We start from the raw sequence: 17,907 nt of genomic DNA on the forward strand, positions 1-17,907 counted from the left end.
ATCATTGAGAATGTTTGCTCACTTAAAATAACAAACGCAACTTTTATCATATATACATGAAAATCTGTGGAAGTTAATGTCACGTTTTGTTTATTATGTCAAGATATTTATCACTGTTCATTCATAATTTCATTCTGGCATTTTTAAAGTTCAGAATTGTTACATATTACAAAGTCTTGATCTAAATATTGAATTTTTAATGTGTGTGATTATTAATAATAAAATGTGTGATTATTTTTGTAAATTATTAAATATTTCTGCAAATATGCTACTTAATCCATAATTTCAGATAGTTTTTTAAAATATATACAATCTTTTTAGAATTTTAGTAATATGTATTTAAACTATGAGTTTAGTTAGTACATTTGTAAATTTACATTCTTTAAAATATTAAGTTATATGTTGATGATATTTTTTTAACATAATATTTAATTAAATAAGAGAAGATCTCAATACAATAATTTTAATTCCTTGTTAGCAATAATTATATTGACAATTTTTGTCACGCTCGACATAACTGATTCATATTTTTTGCTAGAAATACAGGCACAAGTTTTTCTTAAAAATAACACATTTTTAAGATGTTTTTAATAACATATATAAATTATCACATATCTATAGGAATGTAGATGCCGATATCAAGCGAAGGAGTTAAAATGGCAGATCATGGACGCCATGGAGTCTTCGCTGGCGTGTCGAGTTGTATTATTGTCTGCTGTAATTTGATGTAATGTGCTACCGTGATGATGCTGCTGTGACTTTGTGGTGTTTCTCGTCGAGTTTTTTTGATGCAAGCATTAGCTTAATTTCAAACCAATTATATCGCTTTTTATACACACTCCAGAAATGTAGTTTTGCCTTAAAATTAAAAGGGTCTAGATGCGATTGCTAATCATAGGGTAGAAGAGCAATAGTATTATGCGCAGGATATATCGCGCATCCTTTCCAAACAAAATGTTGTTTTTTCAGGAGTACTTATTAGTGATTAACGTTTCGGAACGGATATGCTATTAAGTATTCCTTGCAATATTTCTGATTATTAACTCAAATTTTTGGTCACGAGATCTCTTTTCTATTGTTATCGAAATACTCTGTGACCCTAGCTTACATTTTTACAGGTCTTATATAGCTTTGCTGTTTCGAAAAGTTCATAATCATGAAAAACGGATTTTGTATATAAAAATAAATATTTTATTTTAGATTTCATAGATTCATATCTGCTTTATTTTTAATTACATATTTATTAACTATTATATTAAAATATAATATCATAAAATCTGACTTGACAGCTATTAATTTTTTTTATGGGTTACCATAAAACGTTTTATAATTGAACCTCCGCGGATTCCAATGCAATCTCTCTCTTCATTTTTAAACGTCCGAGCTTTCGGACGGTATAAATTGATTTTACGCTCATTCAGCTATTTTTCCCGCCTCTCTCATTCGATTTTCCACTTAGACGTGGTGAAACGGGATAATAATGGCCGCTGGGTCCCAGTTGGGGGTTGGGGCTGTTGAGGTTCAACTGACAAAAAAATGCTCGTCTTTCGAATTCCCCGCCGGATAGATTTTATAGAACGCAATTTGGTTGATTGGTCAGAATCGTCTATTTGGCGTTTTATTGTGACGGATTGGCAGGAACACAAAGGAGACACTCCTCGGCTGCATTGTGTCGACACAATACGACCATTTTACGGTTTGTGTAATCGGCAATGATTTTTTTCCTCTTTAGGGATGAGAGGAGAAGAAAGAAACGCTGTCGATTTGATCGGTTGTGCGGATTATTCACGGGCTATCTGACGAAATCGAATCTTTTGCTTACTAAGATTCTGTTTTTATAATTGCCGAAGAAAATATATAGTACAGGATAATGAAATCCACGTTAAAATACCGTGAAATATCAATTGATAGTGCAATTATCTATTAAAAATTCTATTGTAATCCATAATCTGGCAATATAAAAGAAACATATATAATATATGATTATCTAAAGCGTCGTTTTATAAAATTAAAAACAATTAATTTTACACGACAATGTTTACTAGACAATACGAGATATGAAATTGAATCTTTAATTAACTGCCATGAAAGTTTTACAAAATTAAAAAAAAATCAAATGCTTAAAACTCAACCAATTTAATGGCTGTTTTTTAATATGTTAAGAAAGTTAATTATTTCGTGAAAACCACGTATGAGAAACAACACATCAAAGTCAAGCGCTGACAAAAAAAATGTACCAGTCAGTCGAAAATTAACCAAATAAAGTTTAGAAACAACCGAAGGATACCGAATAGTAAAAAATACAATTTACTTTTTATTTTATCTTAAGCTAAATAAAATATATTTTAATATATTAATTTATTATTTAATAAAAAATAGTATCTAGAGCTTCAAGGCATGTTTAAAAATAGTACAATAAAATTTTAACATTACCAGAAGAGATCCTATGAAATACATATATACTATTTTTTGATTGAAGTCTGCTTAAAACATTTATGTTTATTAAGACAGTTATAATATTTTAATTGTATTATAAAATATTTGATTTTATTACAAACATTTCAAATAATGACGAATTCAAAGCTTAAAGTTAAGTTAGCTTTTGTGTGAATATAATTTAGTTTAATTCGTAACAACGTTTTGTGACATAGCGGTGGCATTTAAATTATTGGTTCAAATTTCTGTAGAATTTGTACATTCAATTAAATTAATAACCTAATTGGTAATTTACACAATATAATCATATTCTAAATATAATATTACTAATTAAAACAAGAATATAATTATCAAGCAATATTAACATTATTAATAAAAAATAATTGTATTTTGATATAGTTCATTGGAAGTAACCGATTTATTTATAACGCAAAGTTTCTGTTGAACAACTTTTGCTAAAACAAATCGTATCATCCTACGGAACTTCTGTTGACTTTGTTTAACAAAGCTCACTGTTCAAAATTCTCAATAGTCACTCTCGTAATCCTCTAGAGAGTCCTAAAACGTCTTCTGGCCGGGATTAGAGTCCGCAAAAATAAATATATCTATGTATAATATGTCTTACATGAGGGTTTCGCTAGAAAGCTTTTTAACTGATTTTTTATGATAAAATTAATGACATGTACTCAAACTTATGTATAGAACAAAAACCTTTCTATTTTGTGATAATGTATTGCAATTGCAATGTGTAATAAATAAAATAAAAATTAGAGTAATAAAAAAGTTTTTTGATCGATTTTAAAACAATCGACAATTTCATAGATTTTTTTGACTTTCACTTTGCCATAATACTGGAAAAAAAATTGTATTGTATTTTTATTACTGAATATGCTAAACTAATATTTCACCCGCTAAAACCAACAAATAATACATAAAAGTAGTATTAATAAACCAAATACTTAAAAAAACATAATTCATTTAAATAATTGTGACTTGCCAGACAAGTGTATTCATCACGCTAATCAGACACTTTCTTGAAAACTTTTCGTTAAGATCTTTCATCTCGAACTTATAATAGGTACTTTTAATATAAAATAAACACGCGAGTTTATTCGAACTATCAATAAGCGGTGCTACGCAGAGCATTGACCGAGATTTAAAAAAATCGAAGAAGCAGGCAATTTTTAGCGAAATTTTTGGAGACGACTGGTTCTGTGAGATGTAGAAAATGCTATGCGAACATTGCGTATCTATATTCATAAATCATTATATTAATTGTACGGATTTAAAAAACGTTGCCTTTTATAATATAAAAATAAACGAAAGAACGCTAGGTCAGCACACAATATTTTATCGTAAGTAATTACTAATGGTGATTAAGCTATGCCTTGATTAAGTTAATCCTTGCAATTAATTCCGAAAAATCGTATGAATCAACAAAAAAACACGCGGAACCATTCCGTTGAAGATTTTTGTGAACGAGACGTTTTTTGCGAGAATTCTCTTAAGGGATTTCTGATTAGACTTTATATATATATATATACATATGTATTATATATACATATTATCTTAAAAATAGCTCATAGGTTTTACGTTTGTGAGGATATTTTTAGTGAGGATGTTTGTGAGGATATTTATGAGGATTTCTTAAACCATGTGTGAGAAAATGTGCTGAAAAACAGTTATTCTTGATAACCCGCGTTTTAGTATTATTATTCATGGTAGATTTTGTGATCCATAACTTCTAGAGCAAAATGACTTATTCAAAAAAGTTTGGCGATTTTTTCAAATTCAATTTTTGTAAAAATATATTAAAAATCTTCGCGCTTTTCTTTAATCGACAGATTTTTTTTCCTCTATGATTTTTAGCATGTACTTTTTGACTTAATCTGATTATTATTTTCACGTGGTGATGTCGCATTTTAACAAAGAAACCCATTTTTAACGGTTTAAAAAGAACATTTTTAATTTAAAGGGTGGTTCAATTCATAAACCTGACACTGTAAAATAATCTTTTTTAAATCTTTATTATAAAACAGACGATAAATGTCAGTCAAAAAGTCGGTTTAAGCTTTATTATTCTGAAAAAAAAGCCATTTTAACAACAAAAACAAACTTTAGCAGTTTACATCTAAAATCAAAATATAGCTAATATATGGAAGTTTTATTTAGTCTAGCACTTTTGATGGTTACTTTAGTAAAACAGGTGTTATCCAAAATGAGTATGTTCTAAGTTTATTTATAAACAAAATTTATATATTTTCAATGACAAGTCTTGTCATTGAAAATATATTTTTTTTGAATAAAAATTAATATAAAGAAAAGTAACACCTCTCTCACTGATGTTGACAAACATAATTTGTATGAATCAACGTTAAAATAGCAACAAAAATTATTACATCTTAAAAAACGAACCGACGGAAAAGTTCAATGATCTGCATCCAGGTGAATACTTCTGTGACACCTGTAAGACTGATTAAAGTAGGAGCGCTATTTGGTCTATTGTATATTCGTACAGGAGCGCTCAACTTTGGTTCAGACACTTGTTTTAAATTTTTTCTACTATGCATGTAAACTTATTGAGTCAACTACATATTTTGTAAATAATTTATGTTAATTCGTTATAATTTTGTCAATAATTTGTCAAAATTTTGAATGGAAAATTTGTGTTTAAATTGAAATTTAATATGTAATATATAACAAGTGTTTTTAAAAACTTTGTTCTTTATTAATTTAAGTAAATAATTGTTAACAAAACATATATTTTATAATATTAAAAAAAACAAAAACGTAAGTTAGATATCATACTGTACAAATAAACTACTTGTAGTTAATGCTGTAATTTATTGTTAAACGCTGACAAAGGCTTGCAAATTTTGCAAAAATGTCCTAGGATTCAAGAATCAGAACCGAGGAATGACGCGAACGAAACTCGTGTTGTTGGTCTACTAGCGCTTTCCGACAGTGATTGTGAATATATCTGCAAATAATTATATAAAAAAACTTAGCAGGTACCAGTCTGGTGTTTTTTTATACACGATTTATTACCCTTTTTGTGGATTGAGGTGACATTCATACATCTCCACTAGGGATTCCAATCCCGGGCCAAAATTTTGATCCCGGGATTTCGGTATTGCAATTAGTCGATCCCGGGATCCCGGGACCAGTCCCGGGATAATTTTCATGTTATTTTATCGATAAAAATAATTTAAAATAAATAATACAATATATTTTTACATCTGTTTTTTATAACGTACAATGTATAAAGTACGTATAATTTTAGTCTTGGACTTAAAATAGAAAATAATATAATAAAAAAAAAAAAGGGAAGGTCTTATATATTTATTTGAGAAGAAAAAAATGAGCTTTTGACAATGTATGTACATAGGTATGTACATTCATAGACACAATTAATTGAAAACATTATTTTGAATAAAACTCACGAAGTAACATCAAAGCATCAAGTGTTTTATCATTTAGCCTTGATCTGATTTTGGTTCCTAAGCAGCCTGCTGCTGAAAAAGCACGTTCAGACTCACAGCCTCAAAGATTCACAGATGACACGTGCAACTTGCGCAAGTTTGTACACGAAATATAACGATGTTGTCAATAATAATTCGATTGTGCTTGATAAATCAACCAATCCGAAAAATTCGGGATTATGTTTTATAATCCCGGGACTCATCGGGTATTGAAAATCGTTCGGGATCCCAGGATCCCGGGATTCGGGATCCCGGGATTGGAATCCCTAATCTCCACAAATCAGGAAGCAATAAAATTTCATTAGGGTTGTATATACCATAGAATCAAGCTCAATTATAACTTGATTTTATATTTTCCTCGTAACCGCATTCCAGACTCAACCCAACGATAGAAAATACACACTTTACGCAAATTTGCTAACTTGTTCATTTCAACAATTTAATTTTCCATACACGCGTGCGTTTCGCGAATTTACGACCAAACTTACCGTGCTTCTGATTAATAGGTGTTCTGCGGGAGTTTCCGACGATTCGGCGAGTTTCGTTGCCAAAATTCGTTACTCTATCGATCTGTTACAAATTAAATAAATGTTTTCTTTTTTTGCACAGATATTCTCTGGATTATCAGGCGCCGAACGACTGGCGCTTGTTAATCCGCTACGCCAACGAACGGGACGACGGAGCTTACGAGTGTCAAGTTTCAAGTCATCCTCCGCTCGTTTTTTACGTCTTTTTAACAGTTGTTGGTAAGTAAATTGTTTTTTAAATATTTATTTCATAAAAAAAATCAAATTCACATCGGTACGTTGTTATTTGTCCAACTACTGCCATTCGCGTGATAGCGTTTTGCTGTCTATTTCTGCGTCCAATTTGTATAAAGTGGCACGAGTTGTTTTGTACTACAATTGAAACATTGAAAATAAAGAGAAGCGTGAAATAGAAATGCAACTATCAGATAAAGAAAGAAACGTATTATAAAAGTTTCAATTTTTTTAAGAAAAATTCATTATGTGATGATAAAAAAGTGTGCTTAAGAAAAAAAACACATTGCTGTTAAAATATATTTGTAATAAAACGTTTTCGACTTCAACGTAGTAAGGATTCCGTATATATAAAAACATACAATAAAAAGAGTACATAATAAACATTTGCTAAAAATCATGTTTATTACAAAAATACTAGCTCGTTAATTTGCTAAATATGTACTGTATATCAATTAAAACGATCAAGAAAGTTTGAGTTATTATGTAAATAAATATTATTTTGTGCCAACTATAAGCAATTAAAAACCGATTCCATCTTTGGCAACTTTGCGCCAATTAGATTAACAGTATGCTATAAATTGCATCTTAAATGCGTAATTTAATCATAGTAAAGTACTCATAAACGGATTATCAGTTAATAATATTTGAGCTAAACAAAATTACTTCCAAAGAATAAATATTATTGAAATTTATTATTAAATAAATATTATTTTAATAATAAAAATATCCAATTATTTATTTATTGATATTTTTTATTAAAACTTATGTTGTAACCTGACAGGCTTAAGCCCAATGCGTTATAACGGGGTAAATCTGTAGCACCTGAGTAGGTCAATCATATATAATGAATACTTACAAGTAAGTATTAACCACTAGATAAAGTCTGGGAATCGGTGGCATCTATAATAATAAATATAAATTATTATGTGTAATATAGTTAAGGTATAACCAATAGATGTCACTGCAGCTAAGGCCGGATTTTTAATAATAGCGCAATTTTTATAAATAAAAATTCGAGTGCCACCACCGGGACTCGAACCCACAACCTCAGAGTTAATAGTCTGAGACGTTGCCGACTACGCTATTCCATCCTTAATTTAATTTATTGCTTATTGGCTTACTATACGTCAGGATTATATTTTTGTTTAAATAAAATGTTTATATTAATATAATATTTATTTTTACAAACATAATAATATACGCTAAATAAATTTCTGGCTTATTACTATTTATATTTGCTAAAATATAATAATAATAAGTAAGTAGTTACAAATTTACCTTATCCGTTGATAATTAATAGAATTTTAGTATCTCTGTGTATTTAAATCGTGAGAGAAAACCCAAAAGATATTGAAGTAAAAAATTTAAAGGTGTTAAAACAACGAATTATCCAATCCAGGGGTCATCAAACTATAACCAGCGGGCCAAATCCGACCCTTGAGCTAAAAATAAATTTAAAATTTTCAAACTCTTTAGAATATTCAAATATGCGCTATAATTTAACGGCTAACCATCGAGTATAAAAATTTTCTAAATACTGTGAAATCTCAGTATAGCGAAGCTCACAGGACCGAAGAAAATTTTTCGGTATACTGAAAATTCGTTATTTATATTTTTATTTAATTTTTAATAACCATATGACTACAGCGTCAAAATAAACTCTTACAAGATTGACAGATTTACATTTTTAAGGATATTGTAATGAACACATTTTCAGCCTTTCGAATATAGTATTTTTTATTAATTACTCTTTTATTGTCAATATTGTTTTTTATTAACACGCGCTTTTTAATAGTAATTGTCATGCGTTATAAAAAGTAACTTATTTACCTGAATTGATTCAAAATAAATAGCAATCAAATAAAATTCAAAAGTGCAAAATAAAATGAATATCTCATGCTCGTAAATAAAGTAGCATATTAAATATATTTCTAGAAAATATTATCTATGGATAAAGTTGAATTTATTTTAATGGAAAATATACAAAATAAATATAAAGTTTTATGAATTCTCTGAATAAAAAGTTCTTAGCATTTTATCATGTATAATATTTCGAATCACAACATCGCCTGGTTATGACGTCTAAAATATTTTTACCGAAGTCAATCGAAAAAAATCCAACCCTTAATTTACACCGAATAAAATATTTTAACTTCCTTATATTTGCATTTATTTTTAAGCATTATTTATATTTATTGAATAATATGTTTTATTAAAAAAGCTTGAAAAATATAATAATTACAGTTCTATGTTTTCAAAATAAAATTTATCTAAATACTTTATACATATATTGTTTTTATAACAAGCAAAAATATGTATTTCGTTATATCTTGAACTTTGAAGTTTTTTTAATATCGTTGCCCAACATGAAGCCATTTTTTACACAATCTTTATATTATATAAAAGCTACACAGAAACCCTCTCTTCTTTTGCGGTTCGCCCACGGCAACACTAAAATTTAAACGTGATTGATGACGCATAAAAAAGGGTTATATAGATCAATGAAAATATCTCCAATTTGATATATGTGCTCCTTTAAAAATCTCAGCGTTATCCTTTCTGGGTCATAAGCGAAAATAACAGGATGAGAGATGACGTGACACTAGAAAGGAAATGCAACTTTGTCTTTCTCTCACCTCGGCTATGAAATGTTAAATCCCCTTCCGGTATAAACAGCAGACACGTCGCTTGCAACATTTATGGGAAGTTAACACGACGGATACAGCAGAAGAGATTACGTTTTATTCCCAAGTGCAATTTTAAATTTAAAGATTCGAAACGAACTTAATACTCCTCTTTATTGGTTAAAAGAGTGGTATTCAGTTGAATGGTAAAAAGACTTAAGAATTTATCACCTACTTTCAATTGAAATCAGATTCAAGATGAATGCTATATTGAAACTTTTCAATGGATTAAGTCTGCAGCTGGTATATTGCTCGAGAGCGAGTGACAGATTGGGTGCTATACCCATATTGAACTATAAATTATTACTTTGAATAGAATACAGATATTTAAATTGCCATTAGTATTAAATTGAACAATAACTTTAATTATAGATCTGTCACTATTTATTTTCGATAACGTACTATTTGTTAGTTTCATAAATAACTGCTTTCCCTCATTTACAATTTTTAATTCAATAATAAAACTGCAAGAAAAAATAGTCACATATTTCATACTCAGTTTTAAACTATATAGTATATTTTACATTATTTTATATATATATATATATATATATAGAATGAAGCTGTAATTATATTGTATAAAGAGTGTGTATTTGACTTGCTATTTGATGTACATATTTAAGATTATACTAGGGCACAATTTTTTACTAAAAATATTTCTTAACATGTTTTTAAAAGTGTCCTAATTTATACAATGTGTAAGTGTTTTTTTTTATATATGGTACCTTGAAGATTAATAATTTTGATCTATCATCACAGATTATATTTTTTCAATCTCACAGGTAAATATATAAAGCATTAAAACTTCTCTAATATTGAGCTAATTTAACTCAAAGAAAATATAATATTTGTATAAAAAATAACTAGAATATGCTAATTGATATGAACGAATAAATTGTGAAATTTAATTAAAATTTAATATCACTAGATCCCTACAGTACAAAGTTTATTGCTGGAATTATGATTGACATGTTTTAAAAACAAATTTTCATACAAAGCATAATTTATACAATTTAAAATATTTTCGCTGTATTTTTCATTCGTTTCACATAAAAAAATGTTAAAAATATTTATTTTTTACCAGCTGGTTCTACATCTTTTAGCCGTTGTTATTTGAAAGATACATAATAAATTTAGTTTATTTGATTATTATTATAGCCCATTTTTGATAAAAATATCAGTAAATATATAATGGCCTTTGGGGCTACATATGATAAAGTAACTTCACATAATAATTGTTTTCGAGTATTTTTATTACTTTAAGGTGGTTGAACCTTGAAAAATATATTATATTATAGAGGTTTTTGTGTGCCACAAATAATTTGTACAATTTGCACAAATAATCGTGACATTAAATCGATATAAAATTAAATAAGTAACATTATTTTATAAATATTGTCAATAACACAGTATTCTCTTTTCTTATGAAACTTTTAAAGTTAAAATATGTATTTTTTATTAGCTAAAAATAATGAAAATCTATACTTTTGTAATATTTAAAATTCTCTCTTTAAGCTTTTATTTATGATAGTAAAATTGTCATTATTAAATAGCAATATTAATCTATTACCAAAAATATTATTTTGGGTATATAAATAATTCTGTCCATTAAGAATTCAAAATCGCAAAATATAATTATTTTTAAAATCTAAATGAAATTGTGGATTCCTCGTACCATTAAATACTTTGTTTCGTTTCGCTTTCTATTTTCAGAGAAAAAATTAACTTTGTTGCCGTGTTGTCTTCACATTACATATATGTATAAAAATAAAATAAATATATTTTTTCTTATTTAAATATGAGAAAAATATTTAAAAAATCATGTAATGGATAGGCGAGCGAGCATATACGACAGTCTGAGGTCGTAAAAAGCGAAGGTTCATTGTTTATAACCCTTGACCCATGGACGCGTGAAAAACGATTTCATCTTTTTTATCGCGCAGTTCTCATTATTTTTGCCGACAGTCGGTGTTGAAAGGTGAAAAAATGAAGGGACACCTAGGGTTCTCTCAGAGGGCCCCTTACATTTTTACATCTTGATAAAACGTCATTTTTCAAAGTAGCCCTGGGGTGACTGGTTATCGACAGCCTCCACATCATGGTCCATAAATCATTGTCGGATGATCGACTAATTCCGGAGGTACTGAACATACCAATAAATTCTTACAAATGTTGAATATATACATCATCCTGTATGTACTATAATTTTTGATAATATATTTTTTACGTTACTGTGCAGTAACATATTAAATATGTTAATAAAAAAATATTTTTTTATCTATTTAAATAGTAAATTTAATAATATTTAAATTGATAGGAAAAATCTAAAACACTTCTCAGAAGTCAAAAATTCACGTCAAAAGCAATAAAATCGCGTCGGCGCCGTCGCAGTGGGAACGCTCGGCAACGAGCGTAAAAATTAAAATAGTGTTACATTTCCTTCTAAGCTGTCGAAATTTATTTGGCAGCGTAGAGCAAAAATTTGCACTAATAAACTGAATTTTTATTAAATAAATTGCCGATATTTTATTGAATATGTATTAATTTTAATGCAATAGATTCAAAGCCATAATTTTAATTTAATTTCACATTCATAACTTAATATTATTAATAATAAAACAGTATCTAAAAGTCATTATATACATATATAAAAACGTTCAAAAATTATACATAAGAGCGATTCGTGTCCCTCTTATTGATGACGTCACGCGCAGGGTTTTGGATTTTTTATAAGTATGTGTTGCAATGAGATCATCATATATTATAAGCTCGTTAAGGTGTTTCGCGTAAAAAGGTATATGGCATGAATAATTTCACCGTTTATGTTACGGCACAGATATAAAATTTAATCTATTCAAATTACTTACGTGTTACGTAACATAATCGAATAGGCGTCTGCGCCAGAAATACTTTCCGGGAAAGTCGGAAGTGTACGGAAGCGGCCAGGCGCTTTTCCTTCACGGCTAATATACTTCGAATGTAACATTAGCCAACTGTGAACGCGTTTGTGGCTATATGCTACGACACTTTTGCGGATATACACATTATTAACTGCGCTTGTACATGCTTAAACACATTTTACTGTATCACATATATTTTGAGAGTGACGTCATCGGGTCATTTTCAGCTAAAATACACAATCTGATTTATAATACGTCCTGAGATATATTTTTGAAGCGATAAAAAAGTCAATTAGTCATTGACTATTTTGATACTGATTTTATAATAAAGTAAAAATTAAAATAATTCAAGCGATAATATTGCTTCACTTATATAATTATACAACTAACTAATTGGCGTTCGTTACTCCCAATAGGCAGGTGCTTGCGAATTGTTTCAATCTTCGACTAACTCGGAACAATTTATCAAACGAAACAAATCGCACCTAATACTCTTATACGTCTAGACCAGGAGTCGGCAAACTTTTGATACGAAACAGATTTTGATTTTTTCTTTATACATATTTTTTACCCATCACTATATACAATAAATTCTGAAGTTCTGCGAGATATCTTATTGTAATAACCACAGCATCGACATTCGCAGATGATACAGTTTAACTTTTGGATAAAAGAATATTTAGATAAAAAATCTATATATATATATATATAAAAAAGGTAATAATAGCTTTTATGGCATCCAATGGCATAGGTAGGGCGATTTACTTGCATGTTTAATGTTTAAAATTGTATTAGAAAATCTGTTAGAGACTCAAAAATCTGTTTGTATGAGACTGTTAGACTATGCCGATGATATTTATACAATTGGACGCGCAAAATAAATCCTCCAGAAGGAGATTGAACGTATAATAAAGATCAATATACAGAAGACAAAGTATATGCTGATCACATAAAACAAAAGTACACACACCTGTAAGTCAGTGAGTAAACTATATAAAAATTGAGTAAATTCATATTCCTTGATTCATCAGTAAAAGCCTAGAACAACTTCAGTGACAAGGTCCAAAGAATTTTTTTTAAATATGCTTCTTTAAACTTTATAAACATCTTAATTTTATAAAATAATTTGTTATTATTTTAATAATTATTTTTATTGTGTTTTTTAAATATTACCAAAAAACTTTAAAACTCATCTACTTATGGTATTTGTTTTTATTGAAAATAGAATAGAAAATGCTCTTTTCACAAGCTTTGTACTTGTAAAAGTAACAGAAACTTTAGAGGCATGTTAAAAAGCTATTCTATTTTCTGCTGATGTCGCAAAAGTTTATATCGGTAATGTAATTGAAAGTTTATTTTAGATTTTTTTCTTGATTGATAATTTAGCTGCCCGGTAGTATTCCTCTTCAAAAGAATTTACAATCCAATTGTTTCTTTCTTCTGGTTTTGTAAAACCCTTTTTGTAAGCTGATTTCAGTCCTTTCAAATGTTTAGTTATTTTTTCCCGTATTTCCCAAGAGACCCTAACTTTATTCGCACATAAAAAATAGTTCTAAATTCTAAATAGCTCATGTTAGCGTTTGTCAATACATAATCACTAAATATATATTTTTTTCAATAAAAGATAAAATTTTAAAAGTAATACAAAACGCTTTTGCACTTTTTAAAAAATCTAGACAATTACAGTCGAGTTATTTGAGAGCAAACGTTTGAGTAGAGACTTTACTGCAAATATAGCTTTCTAAGCTTTTAAAACCTTAATTTATACAACTTTTCTAACGTAACCAAAACGGGTTTTGATTTTTCAGGAAGGTACTTTGTGTGCTTAAGTGTCACCTTAACATCGTCAGACATATTATTAATAAACCCCAAGAGCATTATTTCTAGTTAAAATTTGCTGGTCTATAATTATGAGTTTATTAAATAATTTAAATCATACGCGTATAATAAAATATGTATATAGTGTAATAAAATATTTAATTTTACCAGCCTAATTATTTATATTGTTCTCGTAGCCAGGGCCCTCGAAAAACAATGATTCCGGGCCTCATGATAAAAATGTCATTTTATATATTTTTTAACATCGCTATATAATTTCTCGAATAAATAATAATAGATAGGTGTTAACCTTTTTATGCTACAAATAAATATAAAAATTCTCAGTAGGCTTGCTCGTAGCTGTAAAATTTAGTTGTATTTACTTTGGACGTCGCAGTAGAGCCAGGATTGACATAAAGAGGAAAGCGGCTGCTTTTTCGTTCTCGGTCGATACTTATCTTCCAAGTAAAAATTATTTTTTATTTAAATTAGAGAATTTTTGGTGCAATTCTTGAGGTCCTCTTCGCGTGCGCATCAATGCGACGATTTGGGGTTAAATTATATTTATTGTATATTTATTTGTAATAAAATAAACCATTTGCGATCATTTAAATTTGCACATGAAGGGTTTGGCAACACTGTAATTTCTTATTCAATACAATATCATTTGTAAAAAATATATGCGGCTGTTGTTGATAGTCCAATTATGAATTATAATCCCATTAAATATATGATATATGATGTCGTAAATATTAATAGTAAGAATTAACATGTATATGCGACAAGTTTTTTTTCACGGTCCATGCATCTTTCATCTGGCCGATTGGTCCCAATATGACATTAATAATAGAATTCTGTATATTTTATTTATTCAAATATTTTTACAAAATTTCGCTAATAATTACGACTTAATAAAACATAGCAGTAACTTATGAAATGTGCTCTACGGTAAACCTTGTTTTTTTATAGCTACATCATAAATTTGGTCAGCTACGGTATTTATTGTAAAAGTACATGAATCTAAATGGTATACTTTTTGCTGTAAAATAAATTGATGACAGACTACTTTTTAAAATCTGATTGTTGGTGGGTCACAGTTATCTGATAAATATTGAAATACATAATAAATGATCAAACAAGTGTAATGCAAATAGTATATGTTTAGTGTGGGTATTACAAATATTTAAAATCAGTACCAGCATCCATACCAGTACCAACACCAAGGATGACTTTTTATTGGGTAGCAAAAGTACATCCAGTTAAAAAAACATCGACACATAGGAACCCACCACCAGTAGGTACAAAACCTATGTATACGCACGTACGGAAATGAAACTCCATTTGATGGTAGCTGGGGTAGGAATGGCTTTCCAGGAGGCTGTCGACCAAATAGAGCTAATATTGTCGGGGCATTTTGGGTCATAATCCACAAATTGTCATTTTTCACTGGAGGCGGTGGTGGTCTCACTATTTTTGGTGGTGCCCATCTACTACCAGTTTGTCCCATGCCACCTGGATAACCGCCATCATTTGGACTAGTGGAATAATCAACCTAAAATACAAATAATACATACATAATTTTTTAGTAATTTGTATAGGCTACTACTATATATTTATGTATTATACATGATCTTAAAATATAGCATCTTCAAAACAACATGAAACAGATGTACGAAACATACGATGTAAAGTTTACATTAGGTTGCAAAATATATTATTATTACTATTAACAAATATTTATTTTATATGTATGTGTTTCATTACAAAGGTATCTTTTATTTACAATTATTGAATGCCTAAGTTTTTTATAGAAAACTAGGCGAAATGGTTTATTGCTGCCTTCTACACTTGATTTTTTTTTTATATAAAATGATTTTATTACTATTGTATGTGTATTTATTAAGGGACAAAAATAAATAGGATAGTATTAAAAATTCCTAACAACATAAATATATAAGAATTTCGTGCAGATTTATGATTATTTGCTATTAATAACTTTAAAAGGAACATAAGCTGTTTGCATAAGTATCAATAAACCAATGTTTCTAATATATATCAAATAAATTCACACCAATAAAAATTAAAGATATTTTTTAACATCAAACATTTTTCACACATATTTTGTGTGAAAAACTTTTAATGCTAGATAGATAGCAAAATACTTGTTTTTCACACATATTTTAATATATTACCATTAAATGATTAAGAGTGTTGGTTAATTTTTTTTATAATATGATTAATACATAAAATAAAATCACTAAAAAATACGTTCAGTGTTTAAAACCTGGAATGTAACAATATCAATATAATGTAATCTAATGCCTGCATGCCAAACATGATCAAATGCTTTAACTTTATCCAGGAATATTGTTCCTGTGAACATTCTCATGTAATAGCATCTAAGGATAAGTTTAACGATTCGATGTAGTTATTGGGTTAAGGAATGGAAGCATCTAAAGCCAAATTGTTTATCGGGCAAAGTTATTACTATTGAGTTTAAGTTTTATAAATATTATCGTAGTTTCAGATTTTGTTATTTTTTTTAATAATATATTTTTCTAGCACTACATATTTTTATATATTTATATTAAATACATAATTAGTAGTATTTAATTAAAACATATTAATGGAGGAAGGGAAAAAATCGATGTTTGTCAGTATAAACGTACTTTGTTCTAGGAATTGCATAAAAATAGATACTGTTAATGTGTTAATTAAAATTTGTACTATTATACATACCAGTGCCGACACTAATATTAACAGAATATTATTCGGTTAAAGAAGCATAGCATTTTATATATACCCAAAACCTTAAACTGAGTAAGATCACAACGAACCGTAGAGGGTCCTGGAAGTCCATGAAATGATTCGCTTGGCCTTGAGTCAAAGGGGGATTTTCTTTGATCATAAATTTTGTCTGTGATATTGGGTACAGGCGGTGGTGCTATATTTTGATTCGGCGGTAATGGGTTCCAACTTCCATCACCATATGTTTTGTTTGGACGACCGTCACGTAATCCTGTAAATCTTGGTGAACCTGCACCATTAAATTGTCCAGTAGAATATGCAACCTACACACAATAATAATTTTATATTAAAATTTATTATTCCTAAAATGTTGTTTTATAATATCGTCCAAAATTTTTTTTGCCCTTTATATATTTTTTATTTTAAGGTATGGTATGCACCTTGGTCTAATAATATTTTTTTAATACGTTATAATCTATTATGAGCATTTGACAATCACGCTTGTGCTTTATGAAATACAACAATATTTTTGAGATGTTAAGTACAGTATATTTAAATTAAGATATATGTATAATATACGCTCCATTGCTATCAAAATGTATTAATGATTTTACTTACCAATAAAAAGTAGTCTAAGATAAAAAATATTATTTTACAAGACAACATCGTCCTAATTATTATCAAGAACAATACTATATAATCAGACGCCTGTCTTTTTATTCAAAAATCGATTTTTGGCGAAGGTCACTTCTTTGTGTACAAAGATATGATTGATGAAAGAAAGTATAATTTTTCTTCAATAACACATAGTATATGCATACAATATAAATCACCCGCATAGACAATGCTGCAGTCATAAAAACACACCTAAGTAACGCGACAGAGAAGAACAAATATGGTGTAAATCATTATATTGTGAAACTAAACAAATATATTTCTATTCACTATCACTTAAAAATATTTCATACAATGCTATTTATTATCTGTTTTTATCTATAATATTTTTATTTTTTATTTTTTTAGTGCTTAATGTATGATATTTATTAAAGATCATTTTATTTATTAAATCACATAC

The 17,907-nt window shown here is 28.4% G+C and overlaps 3 protein-coding genes across 3 annotated transcripts in view; 1 reads left to right on the top strand and 2 right to left on the bottom strand.

The window, feature by feature from the left end:
• Positions 1 to 12,710, bottom strand: part of LOC148235233 (cGMP-dependent protein kinase, isozyme 1) — a 34,808-nt gene extending 22,098 nt beyond the window's left edge. The window contains exon 1 of the mRNA XM_088186725.1: positions 12,234 to 12,710. The gene's annotated coding sequence lies outside the window, so the exon portion shown is untranslated. The remainder of the gene's footprint in view (positions 1 to 12,233) is intronic.
• LOC148235232 (zwei Ig domain protein zig-8-like) overlaps positions 1 to 17,907 on the top strand; it is a 198,575-nt gene that overhangs the window by 173,130 nt on the left and 7,538 nt on the right. The window contains exon 6 of the mRNA XM_088186729.1: positions 6,528 to 6,664. Within this exon, the coding sequence (XP_088042855.1) occupies positions 6,528 to 6,664 (137 nt within the window). The remainder of the gene's footprint in view (positions 1 to 6,527; positions 6,665 to 17,907) is intronic.
• Positions 14,937 to 17,682, bottom strand: LOC148235234 (uncharacterized). The gene is made up of 3 exons (XM_088186730.1): positions 17,451 to 17,682; positions 16,922 to 17,155; positions 14,937 to 15,636 (listed from the first exon to the last, which is right to left on the bottom strand). The coding sequence occupies exons 1-3, from the start codon at positions 17,496 to 17,498 to the stop codon at positions 15,274 to 15,276; spliced, it is 645 nt and encodes a 214-aa protein (XP_088042856.1). The 5' UTR covers positions 17,499 to 17,682; the 3' UTR covers positions 14,937 to 15,273.

Source organism: Plectrocnemia conspersa, unplaced genomic scaffold (genome assembly GCF_051122295.1).
Source record: "Plectrocnemia conspersa isolate PC_06_02 unplaced genomic scaffold, ASM5112229v1 ptg000005l, whole genome shotgun sequence".
NCBI classification, from domain to species: domain Eukaryota; kingdom Metazoa; phylum Arthropoda; class Insecta; order Trichoptera; family Polycentropodidae; genus Plectrocnemia; species Plectrocnemia conspersa.

What these genes read in the sequence shown, in the direction of transcription:
- LOC148235234 (XM_088186730.1), bottom strand. Translation starts at nt 17,498, where the DNA reads ATGTTGTCTTGTAAAATAATATTTTTTATCTTAGACTACTTTTTATTG. An exon ending in TCTTAGACTACTTTTTATTG is followed by an intron (nt 17,156 to 17,450) that starts GTAAGTAAAATC and finishes TATTGTGTGTAG; the next exon opens with GTTGCATATTCTACTGGACA. An exon ending in GACTTCCAGGACCCTCTACG is followed by an intron (nt 15,637 to 16,921) that starts GTTCGTTGTGAT and finishes TTTGTATTTTAG; the next exon opens with GTTGATTATTCCACTAGTCC.